Source organism: Rhineura floridana, chromosome 7, assembly GCF_030035675.1.
Source record: "Rhineura floridana isolate rRhiFlo1 chromosome 7, rRhiFlo1.hap2, whole genome shotgun sequence".
In the NCBI taxonomy this organism is placed as follows: Eukaryota; Metazoa; Chordata; class Lepidosauria; order Squamata; family Rhineuridae; genus Rhineura; species Rhineura floridana.
In genome coordinates this window covers 123,509,051-123,529,314 of record NC_084486.1, presented here as the reverse complement: position 1 = coordinate 123,529,314, position 20,264 = coordinate 123,509,051, and the positions used below count along the sequence as shown (strand labels likewise).

General features: G+C 41.5%; 1 protein-coding gene across 14 annotated transcripts in view; it reads left to right on the top strand.

The window, feature by feature from the left end:
• The window catches only part of VEPH1 (ventricular zone expressed PH domain containing 1), a 232,580-nt gene that overhangs the window by 132,955 nt on the left and 79,361 nt on the right, over positions 1 to 20,264 (top strand). For 13 of the 14 annotated variants that reach the window (XR_009764114.1, XM_061637143.1, XM_061637141.1 and 10 more), the window contains 2 exons: positions 7,486 to 7,695; positions 11,307 to 11,701. Coding sequence is in view for 13 of the 14 variants with exons in the window: in XM_061637143.1 (XP_061493127.1) it covers positions 7,486 to 7,695; positions 11,307 to 11,701 (605 nt within the window). In the remaining variant the exon portion in view is untranslated. The remainder of the gene's footprint in view (positions 1 to 7,485; positions 7,696 to 11,306; positions 11,702 to 20,264) is intronic. The other variant, XM_061637145.1, reaches the window with a different exon arrangement.

Below are 20,264 nucleotides of genomic sequence, written 5' to 3'. Positions count from 1 at the left end.
TGACTTCAGCGGGTTCGGGCAGGACACTATGGGCAATGAAACAAGCTGGATACCAGCTAGAGCACAAGTGGCAAAAGACATGCTGTAAGGCTCATTGGGCATGAGTAAAACATCATAGCTGTGCCTACTGTGTGGTGGTGAGGGCAGCAAAGATGGCTCACTTCTCTGCCTCTATCACATCTTCAAGTAGCCGTCCAGTGGTGCTTTTTCATATTGTCATGGGTCTGTTGACATCAACTCCAGGAAATTCAGTTTTAGACCCTTCGGAGGCACTTTGAAGATAAAATTGTTTGCCTCCATAGCAATCTTGATTCCCCATCTGCATCTACTATTGTCTCCAGTAAGGTATCCAGTGCAATCTTTGCTGTAACTTCTTGAGATCAGTTTCAGCTGATACGTCTGATGATGTGGACAAGGTGCTTGCGACAATGCAGCCAGCAACATGTCCTCTTGACCTTTGCCCTTCTTGGCTTATTAAAGCTTGCCAGGGGGGTAATGGCTTATGTCAACTATTGCCCAGTCGCAAATACTCCCTGTTTAGGAAAAGTGATTGAGAGTTGTGGCACAACAATTGCAAGTACTCTTGGATGAAACAGATTGTTGCTGTAAACCGCCCAGAGAGCTTCGGCTATGGGGCGGTATACAAGTGCAATAAATAAATAAATAAATTGTCTTAACCCATTCCAATCTGGGTTCAATCCTGGTTATGGGAATTAAATGGCAAATTTATACTAATATTTTTAGGATCATTTTTGACAAAAGTACACCTTTTTGCAAGGAATATTTCCTAATATAATGCATTTTTGTATTTTCACTAATATATTCATTTTTCTGCACATTTCCCTTTGATGTATGAAACAGATTAAATTGACACATTCCAATCTGGGTTCAGGCCTGATTATGGGCCTTGGTCACCCTAATGGATGACTTTTATCGGGAGAAGGACAGGGGAGTGCAACCCTGTTATTCTTACTTGATCTCTTCAGCAGCTTTTGATATCATTGACTAAGGTATCCTGAGCCGACGTGGTGAGATAGATATCGGAGTCACTGTTTTAAAGTGGTTCCAATCCTATCTCCAGGGTTGTTTTCAGAGAACAGCATTAGGTGATTGTCTTTTGGCCCCCTAGCAGTTTGTTTGTTTGTTTGTTTGTTGCACTTGTATACTGCCCCATAGCTGAAGCTCTCTGGGCAGTTTACAGCAATCAAAAACATTAAAACAAATATACAATTTAAAACACATATTTTAAAAACAATTTAAAACACAATTTTAAATATATTTGTGCTGTAGAGTGTCGTAGGGTACTATCTTGTCCCCAATGCTGTTTAACATCTATTTGAAGCCCTTGGGAGTGGTCATCAGGGAGATTTGAGATGAAGTGTCAGCAGTACGCTGATAACACCCAGCTCTATTTTCTATAACATCTGAATTGGGAGAGGCCATGAAGCCCTGGACTAGTGCCTGGATGAGACCCAGTAAACTGATGCTGAATCCTAGTAAGACGGAAGCGCTGTGGGTTGGTGGTTCCCGAGTTTGGATAACTGGTCGATTGCCTGCTTTGGATGGGGTCATACTGCCTCTGAAAGAGCAGGTTCGTAGTATGGGCATGCTGCTGGATCCATCTTTGTCACTAGAGGCCTAGATAACCTCAGTGGCTAGGAATGCTTTTTGCCAACTTTGGCTAGTAAGACAGCTGCAGCCATTTCTGGACTGGGATAGCCTGACCACCGTTTTCCATGCACTGATAACCTCAAGGCTGGATTACTGTAATGTGTTCTATGTGGGGTGCACTTAAGGTTGGTCCAGATGCTGCAGCTGGTGCAAAATGTGGTGGCATGACTGCTCACTGGGGATAGGGTATTGCCAACATATTACCCCACTGTTGAAAATATTGCCCTGGCTGCTCATTAGCTACCGGGCTAAGTTCAAGGTTCTAGTTTTGGTGTACAAAGCCCTATGCAGCTTGGGACCAAGATACCTGAAAGATAGCCTTACCCCTTATATATGCAGTCAATCACTGTGCTCTGCAGGTGAGGGCTTTCTGCAGATACCTTCATACCAGGGGGTCCATTCTGCACAACATAGGAAGTGGACTTTTAGTGTTGTGGCACCTACCCCTTGGAATTCCCTCTTAAATATTAGACAGGCACCATTTCTATTTTCTTTTTGGCACCTACTGAAAACCTTACTCTTTCAACAAGCCTTTTAAGTGAAAACCTTACCCCAGGTGTCTGTTGGAAATGCTTTTTAAGATGTTTTTAAAGCTTTTTTTAAAAAAATATGTTTTTAAAGAGGTTTTGTTTTAATATGTTTTGAATTCTTTTGTTTTTAAGATATTTTAGAGTATCTTTAGTATTTTTGTTTGCCGCCCTGGGCTCCTTCTGGGAGGAACAGCGGGATATAAATTTAATAAATAAATAAACAAACAAACAAACAATAATTCATTCCTTTAGGAATCCAGTTATTTCTATACTTCTTTGCCTGTATCCCTTGACATGCAGAATTTTACATACATCTGATGTAATTAAAACCATGTTGTAATTAAAACCATGCAGTACTAGAATGCCCTGGCCCCTTTCTTATCCCAAGGATTCAGGTCATTCAGCCTACAGAGCTTTTTTATATATATAAAGGATGAAGAATTTTAATATGAAGTGAAATCAAGCATGGTCAACTTAACAACAAACAGAAATCTTAGAAATCAAGCATGGTCAACTTAACAACAAACAGAAAATGGAAATCTACCGAAACTTCCCAATTGCCATTCTTGAGAAGAATAAGGCATGAAATTTTGATTGTATCCCTTTTTGTTTATTTTACTTAACAGCCAGATGAAATTAGTTTCTTTTCTTTGTAGGAGAGGCTTGATCTGGCATATCTGATTTGGCTCTTGCAGCCCTTACACCTGTTATTTTCATTGTCCTTTGTTCATATTAGGACAACACGTAGCCAACATTTTATTGTTGGAAATGCATGATGATATTGATGTGCTCTTTGAAAATAATAGCCATGGTTTGGTCCTTCTATAGATTTTAATTTAGTATAAGAACTTTAGGAAGAGCAGAATGCTAATAATCACATGCCCACAAAGTACAGAGTAATAATATTTACCGTTTACATAGCACTTTGGTCTAGATAGGTTTATGCAGGTTGTCCCTCGACTCCCACCACTTCCTAAATTGGTAATATGGGGATATTAATACTAGCCTACGTCTCATGTTTGCTGTAAAGGTTATTGTTGTAATGCATACATACAAGACACTTTGAACAGTTTCTGTGCATACCCAGCAAGATGATGAAATCTATTCCACATGCCAAAACTCCAGAGTTATGGCTCTCTACCATAACATATTGAAGTGAAATCTATTCATAATTTTCACCAGTAATTAATTTTATTCTTTATTCTTTTACTGAAGAGGCTTCAAAGGAAACAGATCTCCCAGTTCTACACAGTGTGAAGATTAAGTAAAGCATTTCATACTTGATGTATCAGTTCTGCTTCCCAGGAAAAAAGCTTGCCTGGAAAGCCACATTGTTCCGGAGATAAGTCTGGACGTAGACAAGTAGAATACAGTGTTGTACCCCCTGAAGATGATCTCCAGGGATAAGACTTCTTGGTTTGACTTTGGCAAGACAGCACAAAATAATCTTTGCTGAGAATTCCACATGTGTAATATTAGCTAACTAGTGGAGTCCAAGCCAAGTTAGATGCTTTATAGACTGCTAAGCCATAGTGAACAATGTAGAATCAAATGTAGAACAAAATGTCCCCTTAAAAGCAACAGGCTGTTACAAACATTTCTTTCTATGACCTGACATTGATACAGCCTCCCCTGCCACCTTACACGCAATACATTCTGTGAGTTTTCAATCAGGCCTCCATACTGTACAGTGCATAGAATGAGGATCCAATAATGGGAACCTGGGAAACTTTATGCAAACTGTTATTTTAAGCAGATTGTATGTGAAGCAATATATATAATGAAGAGATTGTGTTGTAATGAACTGAAAACATAGTAGTTGCTAATTACCTTTAAATGGGTAAGCAAGGATAATGCATACACAAAAATGGGGTTCTCCAATACTTTTGTTCAAGATGTGCGCATATGTTATTCTGTATCTCCTAACTGGCATTCCAACAGCTGGTGGTTTACTTCAGTTTTTTGTCTGAACATCATTTGTCTTCCTTTTTTTCTGACAACTAACAAGGTGTTCTGAAGCCTTCAAATACTTCTTTTTAGGTCTCTGGAACACTATCACACCTGGTTTCTGCTTAATTACAAGAGCAAGCAGAGGCATTGCTAGGAACTTACGAGTGCAGGGCAGGCTCATGATACAAATTTGTTTCTTGGCTAATTAAGATGGCAGGTTGCTGGGGTCTCTCAAGCAAAGTTATTTTAAAACATAAAGCTAAAAACAAAGGGAAAGGATAGGAGATCCAGGGTCCAGTGCAAAAGACACAGATCTCAAACCCCTGGGCCACCTGCTTAACAACACCCTTGGTAGCTGGGCTTGTTTCCTGCCCGCATTCCTACTTCCTCTTCATTCTGATCACCTATGCTGCAGGACAGAACTGAGCTCTTGACACAAGGCTTAGAGTCTAAGGAAGCCAGTACTCAAGACTGATGAACCTCCTTCTTCACACAATGCCCAATTTAATTTATTGAATTCATCATCACAAGATGTAGTGATGAGGGGAGATATGATAGCACTCTTCAAGTACATGAAAAGTTGTCACATAGAGGAGGGCCAGGATCTCTTCTCAATCGTCCCAGAGTGCAGGACACGGAATAATGGGCTCAAGTTGCAGGAAGCCAGATTTCGACTGGACATCAGGAAAAACTTCCTAACTGTTAGAGCCATACGACAATGGAATCAATTACCTAGAGAGGTAGTGGGCTCTCTGACACTGGAGGCATTCAAGAGGCAGCTGGACAGCCATCTGTCGGGAATGCTTTGATTTAGATTCCTCCATTGATCAGGGTGTTGGACTTGATGGCCTTATAGGCCCCTTCCAACTCTACTATTCTATGATTCTATAAGCCTTTTTCAGATGTTCCAGAGGCATTCCAAGGGTTCTGTGAATGCACATAGGGTGTGGGAGGAAGATGGCGGTGTACATATGTTCCCACACATCTCCATCCCATTATACATATGTGCATTCACACATCTGCAAAGTGCCTATACATGTATACTTAAATGCACATAGGCATCACTTCCTGGTCATTACAAGCCTCTAAACATTAGCTTCCCCCTAACTTTTAGCCATCAGTCAGCCCCATCTCCAAACACCCATAATCTCTCTCTTTTCTTATTATGGACCCTTACAAAGAAAGAAAAAGAGCACAATGAAGCTAGCACAGCTGTATCTGTGATCCTTTTAGACTAGGTGTGGGGACCTGGATCCAGTTATGAGCCAGATTCAGGAGTCATCCACCGTCTGTGGGCCACTTTGACAGGTAGATGGGACTGCTTACCTGTCAACCACCTGATGTCATGTGATATCCTGTGAGACAACTTTTTAGAGTGCACTCCCAATTCCCTTTTTCCTTTGCCACCTCGGTTTTAATTCAAGTTGTGTCTGCAATAGAAGAAAAGAAAAATCAGGAGCACACCTTCCAGTTGTAATTTGGCACCTTTAACATTTGGTGCCCTTATCTGCCACTGCAGACATGGGGAGGCCTGAAGGTTGTCTGTCGCTGTTTTAAACCAATGGATGCAAACATGCTAGACCAACAGACAGTGGTCTTTTAGAGTTCTGGAAAAGTCTGTTGTGAAGTCATACCAGCTCTTATCAAGAGCTTGTTCATTGTTTTACATTTTTTCTGGTTTTAAATTGCTTTTATGTGTTGTATTTTATCTTGTCAAGTCACTTTGAGATTTTTTTCTTTTGTATAAAGCAGCTGATATATGTAGATAACAATAGCAACAACAATAATATGTGTGTTTGTGAGCAGCTGTGTTTTCTCCCCACAATGCGCCAGAACAACATTGCTTCCTGGCACTCTGGGGAAAAGAAAATGGCAGCACACAAACTACTGAAGAGAGAGTATGTCGCTCTTATTTCTGTCACCACTGCTGGCAGGCTTAGCGGGAAAAGTTTAAAAAACAGGAAGACCCCCTTCTTTGTTCCTAAAAGTGAGCAGCTGCCCCCCTCCACATTTTGTGCTCCCTGCACCCTGTTTGGGGGGGATTTGCCCACCACCACAAGGATTGTTAAAATTATTATTTTGGTGTATGCATATACATGTGTGCGTGTGTGAGTGCACTAGGGATGGGATCCATTGGCTGGGGCTAGTTCAAAAGCATTCCATTGACCTAACTGCTCGGTGTCGATCAAGTTTGTTTGTTCTTTGACTGCTAGTTGCTGCCTTTACCAGCTGGTTGCTGTTTTTTCCCCCTCACAAAAAATATGGATATTAATATCAAAAATTTGAAAGGATATATCAACATTTTGAAAGGAAATATTGATAAAATTATCATTCTTAATATCAATATTTTACAGGTTGATTTTAAAACAAAAAATCAGTTTTTGTCTACTGTGGAAAATCTCTACATAAAAATCTAATCCGCAATGATAGAGAATAAGCCAATTAATGGAAAATTTTGTACCAAATCCAAATTGGGTAGAATTCGAGTACATCCCTTGCGTGCACACGCACACACAGGTAGCAAATTAGTTGCAGGTGTCTAAAGGCTGTCTGTGGTATTTAGCACTGTTACTAATCTGTTCTAAATTGCATTTTAGAACATTTGCTTTAGAGATGTTCAGCTGGGATGCAAGATCATATCATTGTAAATTCTTCCCCTCCCTCATTCCATAGACATCTAGTTTTATTTCTCATCTAGTGTTCTTATAACAATATCAGCAGTAGCCCTTGCAGAAGTCTGTACAATGCTGAAACAGCCACGCTGTACCCACATGGAGACCTTTATGCAAAGTGGTGATGTCATTAGCTCATGCAGATGCAGGCCATTAAAGGCATCTTCACAGGCACAGCGTGGTGGTGCTTATACTTTGCAAAATATCCCCTGACTCAGTCACCCCAATGGTGTCAGACATCCCCTGTTCTAGATCACCAGTTGTAGTATATTGCCATAGGGGCAACTGGTTGAAATTACATGGTAAATGTTGCTTCTAAAATTAGTTTAGTCGACTCCATATGACAGATATATGACTTGTTTGTTTGAGCACATTTTTACATCACTCTTTGGCCAAAAAAAAGACACCCAGAGTTACAAATATTACATACAGGAAGTAGCTGTGAGGTACAGACAGTGGATTTCTACAGAAGAGAATTATAGCATGTGTCAGAGAGGTGTAGCCCTGGAGTAAATGGAAATGTTTAACCCTTGAAGAACCTGGCCATAGACGCATTAGGGATAAATGCTGACATGTATATGAACCCTTAGAGATTTTTTTTTATTTCTACCACCTGCAAAATATGATGTTACTGTTAACCCCCTGGTTTTTCACCTCTCTAGGCTAGAAGATGTTGCTGAAACAGAATCTCCTTCACAGCCGGATGATTTAAAATCCATTATGAATGGGAATGAAGATGATGAAAAGCTTCAGGTCAAAATACAAGCTTTTGAAGAGAAAATAAATACTGACAACAGTACTCCTGGCTCTGTACGCAGGTATAGTCTAGGCCAGGTTTCTAAAGAAGAAAGAAAGGACATTAGGTTTAACAGGTATGCTTAGCTGAATTGTGTCAGTGTTTTGCATACTGATCAGTTTTCTCATACAGATTTTTTTAAAAACAAATGTTAAAGTGAACAGCTAAGTTACATAGTACCTGTGGGCATCAGACATTTAATTATATCCAGACATCTTGTCAATAACTCTGAGAACTGGATAAGATCTCCAAGTTATTTGTTTAACCTATCTTGGGCTCCAGAGTGCATGGGGAGGCATGAAAGAAACACTGATGTGGATTTGAAGAACTTTCAGAAAATGAAATTACTTTCTCTAAATATAGTTAGCAGCAATTGTTTTGCCAATCTGGACCTTTTAAAAGCAGTTTTGTAAGCACAAACCCAGCAAAAAAACTACAAACACAAAACTCCACAACAAATCTTTTTCTTTTCTTCTTCTAAAACATGATTTACTTGCACTGTCAAAGAGTAAAAATGGGTATGCAGCCATATATAAATATATAGTCAAAGCAGATACAAAGAAAATGAAGGGTACAAATGCATCAAATAATTAGTTAGAATTAACCCGGCGTAGTATCTTTTGTATTATTATGATGACATTGTCTGTCTGTCTCTGTCTGTCTGTCTCTCTCTCTCACACACACACACAATGGAAAAACAGCAATAAAAGAAGAGAAAAACAGATTAATAAAGACAGAAAAATTAAATTGCATCACATATGTAAAGCATTAGGGGCAACTACGGCAGAAAAGTACAAAAAATCCTATCAAGTGCAGCACTTCTTTGTACATAATACTAATCTTCAGTGTTAAGATTTTGAGTTGAACAAACAATAGAACAAAGCAGGCCTGGCACCAACAATTGGCTGGGTCAGGCACTGGCCAAGTGCCCCAGCAGCTCAGAAGGGCACCAGTCCAACCAAGTTGTACCACCTCAGTAGGCCCAAGGATTGCCATTTATTTATTTATTTATTTAAAATATTTCTATCCCGCCCTTCTACCCTAGAATAGGGTGGGCAGACAGTGGTGCTGCTTTTCAATAGGAATCAAGCTTGGCTTGCTTCCATGGTGCCTACCCACCACTTTAATTTACCCAAAATATAATGCCCCAGCTCATAGAGCTATCAAATCTATGATCTTTGTGTTGGGGCACTGCATTTTGGGTAAATTAAAATGGTAAGCAGCAAACATGGATGGAAACTGAGCATAGCTCCTGTTCAAAAGTGGCACTGCTACTGCTAAAATGCCACCAAGGGATCCAGTGAGGAAGGCAGCAAGTGGTAGTGGCAGCAACAGCAGGAGGAGGAATTAAATGTGTGACTACACTGGTTTGTGTGTGTGTGTGTGTGTGTGTGTATTGGGAGCCCTCTGAGGTCTGATGCTGGTGGTGGAACAAGGCACCATATGAACATCCAGTGGCAAGATTTTATTATTATTATTATTATTATTATTACTGAAGGACCCCAGGGCAGCAAACAAAAACACTAAAAATTGAGAATACAAACTCTTCCACTTTCAGCTCAGTTTGCGATAGTTTGGTGACAGCTTTCTACCAATATCTGCCTTACTCCTGCTAGTTTCCCTCCACCACCCTCTTTTTCCATACATTCCCAAACTATCCAAAGCTCTTTTAGGGCATTCTTAAAATAAACAGTCTATGAGGTTTGCTCATTTTGAAGGACAACACTGTATATTACTTTAATTATTGGAAAGAATGCTAACAAAGCAAATCCTGTGCATTGTGATTGTTATTATTATTATTATTATTTAAATTTAAATTTAAATCCTGCCCTTCCTCCTAAAGCCCAGTGCAGCAAACAAATGATAAAGTACTAAAAACATCTTCAAATCAAACCATCTTAAAAACAAAACATCTTAAAAGCATCTTAAAAAACAATTCCAGTACCAATGCAGACTGGGATAAGGTCTCTAAATAAACGGCTTGTTGAAAGAGGAAGGTCTTTAGTAGACACTGAAAAGACAGCCAAGATGGTGCCTGTCCAATATTTAAGGGGAGGGAATTCCAAAGTGTAGATGCTACAATGCTAAAATTTTGCTTCCTATGTTGTGTCGAATGGACTTCCTAATGAGATGGTATCTGCAGGAGGTCCTCACTTGCAGAAAGCAGTGATCAACTGGGCATGTAATCTAATTGATATGGGGTGTATAATCTCTGAGTCCCTGGTCAGCATTCAGTTCTTGCAGAATGACTTCAGTGAGTGCAACAGAATATTTTTCCCCTCTCCTCCCACTGCACACACCCCACACCATCCCTAAATCTGCTCTGCAGGGTTGGGGAAATCCCCAAACAGATTTAGGGGGTGCACAGAGAGGGGGAGAACATTCCATTGTGCAAGGAAAAGTCCTTACACTAACAAAACATTCAACTTAGTGCTACATGAAATACCACCCCGTATTGATATTCTGATTTGACTATTACTAGATGAGATACTGTCCACCTAAAGATAATCAGCAGTGATCAGTGGTGAGCCTCAAAGCTATATGCTCCCTCCTTTCCTCTTTCCTTCCTTCTCACTCAAGTGAGGAAATTGCAATCTTCAATTTGTAGATAGCAGCAAATAATAGTTTGCCATTTAATCCAAAAACTATAATTGGTTTGCACAAACCATAGTTTGCCCTCAAACCAGAATCCCATAGTTTGATGAGAAACTGTGGTTTGTGCAAACTGGCTATAGTTTGGTGCTAATTATGGATTAGTGCTAGTTACAGGTGGAGACTTCTAATCTTGTGCCTGACCAAAGAAGAGGAAGTGCAAAAGCCTGAGGCTCGAAGCTTCTTTTTCTCATAAGGACTTTATGATTTGTCATTATTTCTGAACTGAGCCAGTGTGATACATCCTAGCTGTCCTGTTTTTATTTTATTTTTAATTCAACGTGGTTTAAAAATAAATTAAAAAGAGATGGTGCATCCTAGTCCAGCCTCCAGATGTATGATGTGTGGTTTGAGTACAGCTGTGGCTAATGACCCCGATATATCTACTCTCTATCTAAGGTTAAGGCTCTTCCTTTTATCTGTTTTTCTTCCTCTCATTCATATCGCTACAGCTGTTTTCACCACTAGTCCTGATCCTTTCACCTTTGTCCTATAAATAGTTTATGCAACATGCCCCTTTGCAGGTAGAAAAGGAAATAATTTTGGATCTCTCTTCCTACAATATGCAGAGCAGCTTCATGTCTGTAACTGAGGACCAACTGAGGGCAACTGCATGTATGCTGAATATGAGTTTGCCCTCTTCACATATAGAATCGGGGCTGGGCTCCACTCTTTACATGGAAAGGAGTGCAAAGAAAGTGGGAACGAAAAACAGGCCTCTTTTCCACATTATATTGTTTCATTCTGCTGCTTTTGGGCAGTCTTCCCCTGGCCCAGCTCTGCCACAGGAAGAAAGCTGGGCAGGGAAAACATTGTTTAAATTAAACTCCCGTGCACTCTTCTTTTGTGTAAAGGGTAGACCCACCCCCTCTTTATATGTAAACAGGTCAAAAATAGTCACATACAGTTGCCCAGCATATCTTTAGCACCCACACTGCAATCTGGCCAACAGATCTGAAGCACTTTTCTCCATACACCACAGTCCATTTTGCCTGTACATCAATCCATTTGTCCATGCCTTTGTTTGCACTGCAGGTCCAAAAGTCTAGCTTTGTATGCCATTCGTATGAAGGGTGTTCATTCGGACAATGGACAAGAGATGGAGAATGGAGATGTTACAGTCGGCATCTCTTTCACAGATACCTGTTTGAGCCAAGAAGCCGACAAATTGCCTTCCAATGCAGACACTGAAGAGTCACAGCTGGAACAATCTTCACTTTCACACCCAAGTATCAAATGTACAGAACCAGCAAATCTGCCAGAACCTGTTAAAGAAAACTGCCATGAAGGGAGCCTGAAGACAATAAAGAATCCTGTAGAGTATCAAGATAAGCTTTACTTTCACTTAAAGGAAAATCTCTCTAAAGTGAAAGCATATGTCATGGAGATGGGGAAAAAAATTCCTTTCCCAGATGAGTGTGTTATTGAAGGTAAGAGGCCTGAACCTTTGAAATAATGTGAGATTTTTTAAAAAAATACTTTAGGACTCTCATATAAGCTGTCAACCAGCCTCCTCTAAGCATGAATTCTTTACACTAGCTGAAATGTGTTTTTACATAATGATGTCATTTAAAAGGCACTGCCTTGAGATTCCTTCTTGCCTCTGTGTTGTTTCCATGCTGCATTGTGCTTTATCCTTCCCATAAAGAGCCCATTAGCATGCTGCCCTTGCATGCTTGCTACATTCTCCTGCTAATATATGCTAAATGAGCTGAATGGTCCTAGGACCCTTTTCATGTGTTGTATCCAACTAAGTTTATACTCACTGAAATGAATGGACCCAAGTTAGTCATAAACTTACCAAGGAAAGTTCAAGGTATCACCGTCAGTGTATACAGCACTAAATGGCCTAGGACCAGGTTACCTTGGCCCTCATACACTGCAATCATCTGGAGAAGTCCTCCTGACTGTCCCACAGTAATCTCATATTTGGTTAGATTCTACGTGAACCAAAGGTTTTGCATAGTGGCACCAGAAATTTGGAATACTGTTCCTATTGAAATCAGACAGGCATCTACAATCCTGATATTTCCTTGCCTGCCGATTTTATAATTTTATGAAGCTTTAATTATTTTGTTGTATACTGCCTTGGTTTTTTATAAATTGGTGGTTTATTCATTTTCATATAAAAATATTAATAAATGTCCATTGATTATTTCAGAGGATGTAGCTCTAATCTGATAGCTGCCCCAGGTACCTGGAGCCCCTTCCCCCACAGTCTTAGGACAGCAAGTTCCCTCTTTTTGTCCATCCCCCAAGCTCCATCAAAGTCCTGTTTTCAAAATACGTACAAATGAATACTCTGGCCTAGCACTGAATGGATCTTCTGAGAAAGTACAGGCTCCGAAGACTGTACCTATGCCTTTCAAAAGTAACATAACAAGCAGTCTTTAGTGAGGAGCTGTTCAGTTTACCAATTTTGAAAAAGTAATTGTGAAAATTGAATTGGTGGGCTCATATGTGTGTCTTACAAAGTACATTGGGCTTCGTTTAGCTCTTTGTGGTGCCTGGTACCTTTATTCAAAAGAGGCAGAACTAACCTGATATAGTAAACTGGTACGTATAAAGGGGGGTTTAGAACTTGCCACTGTCTTTCTTCAGCAATAGCAGCACAGTGGTCTATTTTCCTTAAACGGCACTTTGGGGGCCAAGAGCAGGTAATTTTCAGCAGGAAAATGCTGCAAATACTAAGGGTTAATCGACTCCCAATGCTGTAGTCCCTATCTGGAACAGTGACCCCCAGTTGCTTTTTCTAAAAAATCCAGTGGCCAGTTCTAAACATAATGACTATATTGACTGTAAGACATTGATGAACTACTTCAGTGAGAGTCTTTTTCACTGGGACTTTGTCCCACCTGATGCTACATGATACCGAATGCAGGCATAAGCTTGAATGCATGGTATCAGAATAAGCTCAGTGAAAAGCATGAGCAAATCCACCCTATTAACCCCTTTCTATGTAGTGAATAGTTCAAAGATACGCCCTCATTTCTTCTCTGTGCCAAAATAAACTAAAATCTAATATGGTAATCTTTTTTAACTGTGTTCACTTTTACTATTTTAATTTACTGAGAATTCCTGAAGTAAGATTCTTGAGACAAAATTTTCAGAGTAAGACACATTGTAAGATTTATGTGACTCAGTTTCCAAATATTCACAGAAATACACTCATGTCCATTGTACATAGGACACTTAGTTGATATCTCAGATATTAAACCACTTGTTCTGAAATTTGGCAGTAATTTGACCTCCTATAATTTCTGCATCAGAATACTAATATTTAAACTCTTCCCCCCCCATTTCTTAAGACACTGCTCATACATTCTTACCACAAATAAATTTAGCATTGCATTAGCTAAACTGGAATTTCTTGCAATTTGATTAGTACTAAATGTAAGGAGTCTAATGAAGAGGTGCCATCGGTCAAACTTCACATTACTAAAGCTATATGCTGCACACTAGTGTCCTTAAAAAGCAGCAAGACTGTTTTGTCTGCATGCGGTTTGAAATGAACCTGCACCAGGCTACACACATTAGATTCATTTTTATTGTATTGAGTTTGTGTACATACACCAGTGGATGGGGAAGGGCAGTAATGGCTGAACAGTTTTGAAATTAACAAGGCAGTCGACTAGTCTCTCCCCTGCCTCCTCTCCCCTTCCTGCCTCACAGTTACTCGCTTGTATCATTTGTGGATGTCCATGGATCTCGCTTTTAGGCAAAGGGGAAAGAGCAATGCTCTGTTGCTTTATAGCTTGTGACTAGATGCTCTCTTCTCCAAACATTTTACAGTAAAAAACAAAAAAAGGCAACAGCTGAGGAGGTGAGATAGTTTTGAAGTCTAAATGCAAACCGCTACCAAAAATAGTAGGTGCACGATTAGGTTTCCTCTTTCCTGCTAAAGTTATAAAGCCACCTTATGTTGAGTCAGATCAATGACCTTTGGTTCATTTACATAGTGTTTGTCAGCCCTGACTGGTGATCTCTCTGGTGGGTGCCATTTCTAGCCCTGCTACTCGAGACCCTTTGGGGGGATCTCAGGGGCTGAATCTGAAACCTTTCCATGCAAGGCAGATGTTCTTCTACTAAGCTGTGATCCCTCCACCTCCATTATGGCTGGCTAGTACAACTTAGATCATGGGTGTTTTGCATTTTCTTTCCTCTGCATCATTTGGTTCCACCAGTGGGTAGGGCAGGGAAGCATGTTACTTTATGTTATCAGGAACAGAACATTACAGAGAAGAAGGACAATGTAGCTGCCATTTTCAGCACTAGATGCATGTGTAGTATAATGAGCTGATTCACATGTAATGCTAAACCAAAGGATGGCCTAGTGCAAATGCAAATGTCTTCCATAGATCATGGTCACTGCATTCCTTCTGTAGCCCTCCTGCTGCAGTGCTGCTGTGAGCTCAGCCATGGTTTGGTTTAGTGTGTTGTCTGAACCTGGGCTTGTGGTTTGCCTTGCTCCAGACAAACTGCAAGCTATAAACCCAAGAACAAACTTTGGTTCCAGCTTGTGGTTTGTCTGGAGTGAGACAAACCATGAATCTGGGTTCAGATTGACACCCTAAACCAAACCATGACTTAGCTCACAGGAGTACAGCATACTGGAGGTGCAGCAAAGAGGCCATCATCTGCTCTCTCAGAGGCCACACACTCATAGCTTGGCTTAACGTTACATGTGAACCAACTCAGGGTTTGCATTGTCCCTAAAGCTGTAATCCTGTTGGATGCTTATTTGGTAATTAGTTCTACTGATCCTAGCTGGGTAGTATACTAGAGTAAACACACATAAGATCAGGATGAACAGTGCTTTACAGTGGAGATGTAAGCAATTAATCAGCCAAGAACCCAATAAAAAATGTAAAGCATTGCCTATAAGATTTTATGAATCAATCCTACAACTAAGGAGCCAGTTTTGTTTCTTGTTTTATATAACTTTAGGAAAGCTTTGCTTAATCTGTTAAAGGATGCTTTCACAGATTTATGGAATCCCAGAGTGGAAGAAATCTGTTCCAGTGATGGTTTTCCTGTGGAATGAGAGTGGTGTAATATAGCCCCTACTGTTGCAATGGTTAATAACCAGTTTATCAGTTGAAGTGTCTGAAACCAACCCATTGTATAATGCATGAGAAGAGCCAGTCCATGAGATTACTAAGGCCTGAACATAATAGTCATGGATATATTGTTAACTAGAGTTATGGGACAAAAGAAATCAAGAGGAAAAAAATGGATGTAAAGCAAAAGCAAAGTAATGTTTTAAGGACAATTATGGTTTTATTCAATAATATTAAAAAATAGGACAGAACTCATCCTGTATTTTCACAGGTTTATTAGGGCTGAGTTGAAATAGGGCCACCCTTTCATGAAGCATTTCACCAACAAAGAGTCTCCTTTAAGGAAGTGAATAGTATATCCCTTATTTTTGTGCCCCTGCCAAAGATTGCTAAAACGAGGGCCACTTTTCATTGGACCACTTTGTTTAGTGCCATCTATGCCACTGTGTTCAGTGCAATCCACTACCACCCTTGGCAGCACCAGGCGCCTTAAGGCGGACAATGCAGCAATTGCACAAGGTAAGCATTCTTTCTTGGCAAGAATGGAAGAGGATTGCACTCTGCATAATGGTGCACCTTGCCTTGTAGCATAGTTAGGGTGGTGGCTGTATATTGTGCTTTACAGAGGACAAACCCTCTATTTGAAGGGCTGTCAAGACAGCAATAATAATAATAATAATAATAATAAATTTAATTTCTTCGTCGCCTATCTGGCCAATGGCCACTCTAGGCGACTTACAAAATTATTAAAATACAATTAATAAAATACAGTAATACAATAAAAACAATAGATCTACAACAACAATATTAAAACTGGGTAGGAGGCATTACAATTATATCGATTAACCCTCCCCGGATACCCCGAAGGCCTGCTGAAAAAGCCAGGTCTTTAAGGCTTTCCGAAATACATTTAGGGAAGAGGCATGCCGGAGATCTTGTGGGAGGGAGTTCCAAAGAGTGGGGGCCGCCACTGAGAATGCCCTCTCTCTTGTACCCGCCAATCTGGCTGTTTTTGTTGGCGGGATTGAGAGAAGGCCCTGTGTGGCCGATCTTGTCGGGTGGCATAATTGGTGGCGTTGAAGGCGCTCCGTGAGATAAACTGGGCCGAAACCGTATACGAATTTAAAGGTCAATACCAACACCTTGAATTGGGCTCGGAAAACAACTGGAAGCCAGTGTAGGTCGAACAACACTGGTGTGATGTGATCTCGGCGGCAACTATTCGTAAGTAGTCGAGCCGCCGCATTTTGTATCAGTTGTAATTTCCGGACCGTTTTCAAGGGTAACCCCATGTAGAGCGCATTACAGTAGTCCAAACGAGAGGTGATCAGGGCGTGTACCACCAGTGGGAGCTGATGAACAGGAAGGTAGGGTTGCAGCCTTCGTATGAGGTGTAGTTGGTACCAGGCTGCCCGGCTCACTGCCGAAATCTGAGCCTCCATGGACAGCCTGGAATCAAGCACAACCCCAAGGCTGCGGACCTGGTCCTTTAGGGGTAAACTCACCCCATTGAACTTCAGGTCAATGTCACCCAACCTTCTCTTGTCCCCCACAAGTAGTACCTCGGTTTTATCAGGGTTCAACTTCAGCTTGTTCCTTCCCATCCATCCACTCACGGATTCCAGGCAGTTGGACAAGGTCTCCACAGCCAACTCTGGTGAAGATTTAAACGAGAGATAGAGCTGAGTGTCATCCGCATATTGATGACACTGCAGCCCAAATCTCCTGATGATTGCTCCCAGCGGCTTCATATAGATGTTAAATAGCATGGGAGAGAGGAGAGAGCCCTGTGACACACCACAATTGAGAGGCCAAGGGTCTGATACCTCCTCCCCCAACGCTACCTGTTGGTACCTGTCGGAGAGAAAGGAATGGAACCACTGTAATACAGTGCCTCCAATTCCCAATCCCTCCAGGCGAAGCAGAAGGATACTGTGGTCGACAGTATCAAAAGCCGCTGAGAGATCGAGGAGGACAAGAAAGGTGGATTCTCCCCTATCTAATGCCCTCCTCAAATCATCAACCAGAGCGACCGAGGCTGTTTCAGTTCCGTGACCAGTCCTGAAACCCGATTGGTATGGATCCAAATAATCCGTTTCATCCAAGTGTGCTGACAACTGGTTGGCCACCACTCGCTCAATGACCTTGCCCAGAAATGGTAGATTCGAAATTGGGCGGAAGTTATCTAACACTTGGGGATCCAAAGAGGGCTTCTTTAAGATGGGCTTTACAATTGCCTCCTTGAAGGCTGATGGCATCACACCCTCTTTCAAGGATGCGTTTACCACCGCTTTGATCCCCTCGCCCAGTTTCTCTCTGCAGCTCACAAGGAGCCACGAAGGGCAAGGATCAGTAAGACAAGTGGTTGGCTTCACAGATGAAAGCACCTTGTCCACTTCCTCAGAAGGGAGAAGCCAAAACCGATCCCAATTTACCGGCTTGCAACTGGCCAACTCTGGTTCATCGACTGTGTCCACGGCGCGCGGGATCGAGCTCTGTAAGTGTTCGATTTTATCAGCGAAGTGTTTTGCTAATAGGTCACAGGAGGCCTTTGATTGTTCCAAGGGTTCCTGAGCAACTGGACCAACCAGGCTTCGGACCACCTGGAACAGCCTCCTGGGACAACACTCCGCAGACGCAATAGAGGCAGCAAAGAAAGCCTTCTTTCCTACCTTTATTGCCACTTGGTAGGCAGCTACTGCTGCTCTAACCTGTGTCCGGACATCTTCGGAGCGGGATTTCCGCCACTGGCGCTCTAGTCGTCTCACCTCCTGTCTCAAGCTATGCAACCGCGGTGTATACCATGGAGCTAGCTGAGTTCTATTCAGGGGGAGAGGATGTTTCGGAGCCACCTGGTCTAATGCCCTGGTGATCCCCACATTCCACTTCTTCACCAGGGTTTCGACCGGGCGATCTTCAGCAGGTTCCAATTCCCCAAGCGCAGTCAGGAATCCATCCGGATCCATCAGGCGTCTGGGGCGGACCATTTTAGTAGGTCCTTCACCCCTGCGGAGGGGGCATGGCAACGAGAAGTCCATATTTACCAGGTAGTGGTCTGACCATGACACAGGAGTGGCATGAATCACTCCCAACTTCAGACCACTTCTCTCCTCTCCCAGGACAAATACTAGGTCGAGAGCATGACCGGCTACATGGGTGGGCCCAGTATTACTTAGGTACAGTTCCCAGGAAGCCATGGTTTCCCTATTTGAAACCATGGCAATCCCCTATTTGAAATATTCCTCTGCTTGAAGGGGTTGTCCAGTCCAGTCGAAGCCTGGTTTAAAGATAAAGAACCATAAGAAGGGACAGCAACAGAGGTCTTGAAGTTGCCCATCAGCAGGCAGCACCTGAGCAGCAGGCACACTGGTCACAGTGTTCACCTCTATGGAGAGATGCACCATCTTTACGTTATTGTTAATTATTCTGAATTTGTTTCTAGCATGCACAGTTTTTATACACATGATCTGCATTTTATTTTGTGCTCTGTTTTGGTGACGCATTTCCTCTTTCTTGGTAGTATAAAAATGGCTACCCTAAGCATGACCCTTCCCCACCCCCTCTCGGCAACTGCTTTGCTGGGGGAGCTATTCATTTATTTGTTTGGTTTGGTAGGAGAGTGCTGCTCTTTTCCTTCCCCTGAAACGTTATCTTTTGTTGTGAACAACAAACCCCATGACAACTTCGCGCAAGCACATATTTTTGTGTATAAGACTGCAATCCTATACATGCTCAGCTAGAAGTAAGTCCCAGTAAACTCAGCAGAAGTAGTTCTATGGTTAGGCTGCATGTCTTGGAGCGCAGGCTTTGTGCTTAGGTATTTCAAAGGGTAACGAATCATATCTAAACCATAAAAATAAACTGATCTGTCTAATTAAAGAACCTGCTCCACTTCTTGTTTAAACCGATCCAAGATCATTTATCTTTATGTATGGAATAGCTTCTAGATCCAAAGCACTGGCAATCATGATGTTTTTTTCTTACTTTCTTTCAAAAATGCCACCATTTTTACCACCTGTTTTTTAAAAAAATAAAAATAAAAAATCAAAGCAAAGAAGGGTAGTTTTATTTCTCCAGATGTCTTGTGATCTTCATCCTTATCAGTGTTTCAAGAAGTTTGCTTACTACAAAGGTAGGCTTACTGGTTTATAATTTCCTGAAGGACTAGTACCTTTATTCCATCTAGTAAGGCTATGTTAGCTGGAATTTCCAGCCGGTTCTGTTTCTGTGTATACCTATTATACCAGATTTTTCTTTTTCCTGTATAAATATTGATTACTCTGACATATCTTGAAATCAATCCCAGGTCACCTCCACACATGAGATCAATGCAGTCAATATTGTGACCTTATGATCAATAGCATGTAAGATAGGAAACAAGAGGAAAATGTATTGCTAAAGTCACAGCTAATTTTCAGCAGTGGTCTTAGATGTCTACCTATTATCTGACTGACATCCCATTTCTATCACACATAGCAGATTATGCCCTAGGAGCTTTCTATTGAGCTAATATAGTACCAATAACCGCCTTATTCAGGCATTTGATTTTGACCACGTGAAGAAGCCTGTGAGAACGTGTGGGTCTATCCCCATCCTTTTGACAACAACCCATACATTAGCAGTGTTGCCAGGTGACACATGACTGAAGTTTGTCTAAAGGGGTGCTTCTGTGCATGTAGGATTTCCAACATGAGGATGGAAAGAGCCTTGGGCAATCCTGGTTTCTGACCCTTTGTCAGAAATCCTATGCACATAGACGTTGATCACACATTGGCTAGGAGACATGGCCAGCACGTGTGTCATTGCTGAGGGGACAGGGCTAGCCCTGCACATTCCCACAAGATGTTTCCCTTGTTCAGTACCCATAGACACTGAATGCCTTAATAGGGCTTTTGTAATGTTCCTTAGAGTTGGTTGGCACATCAAGGTATCT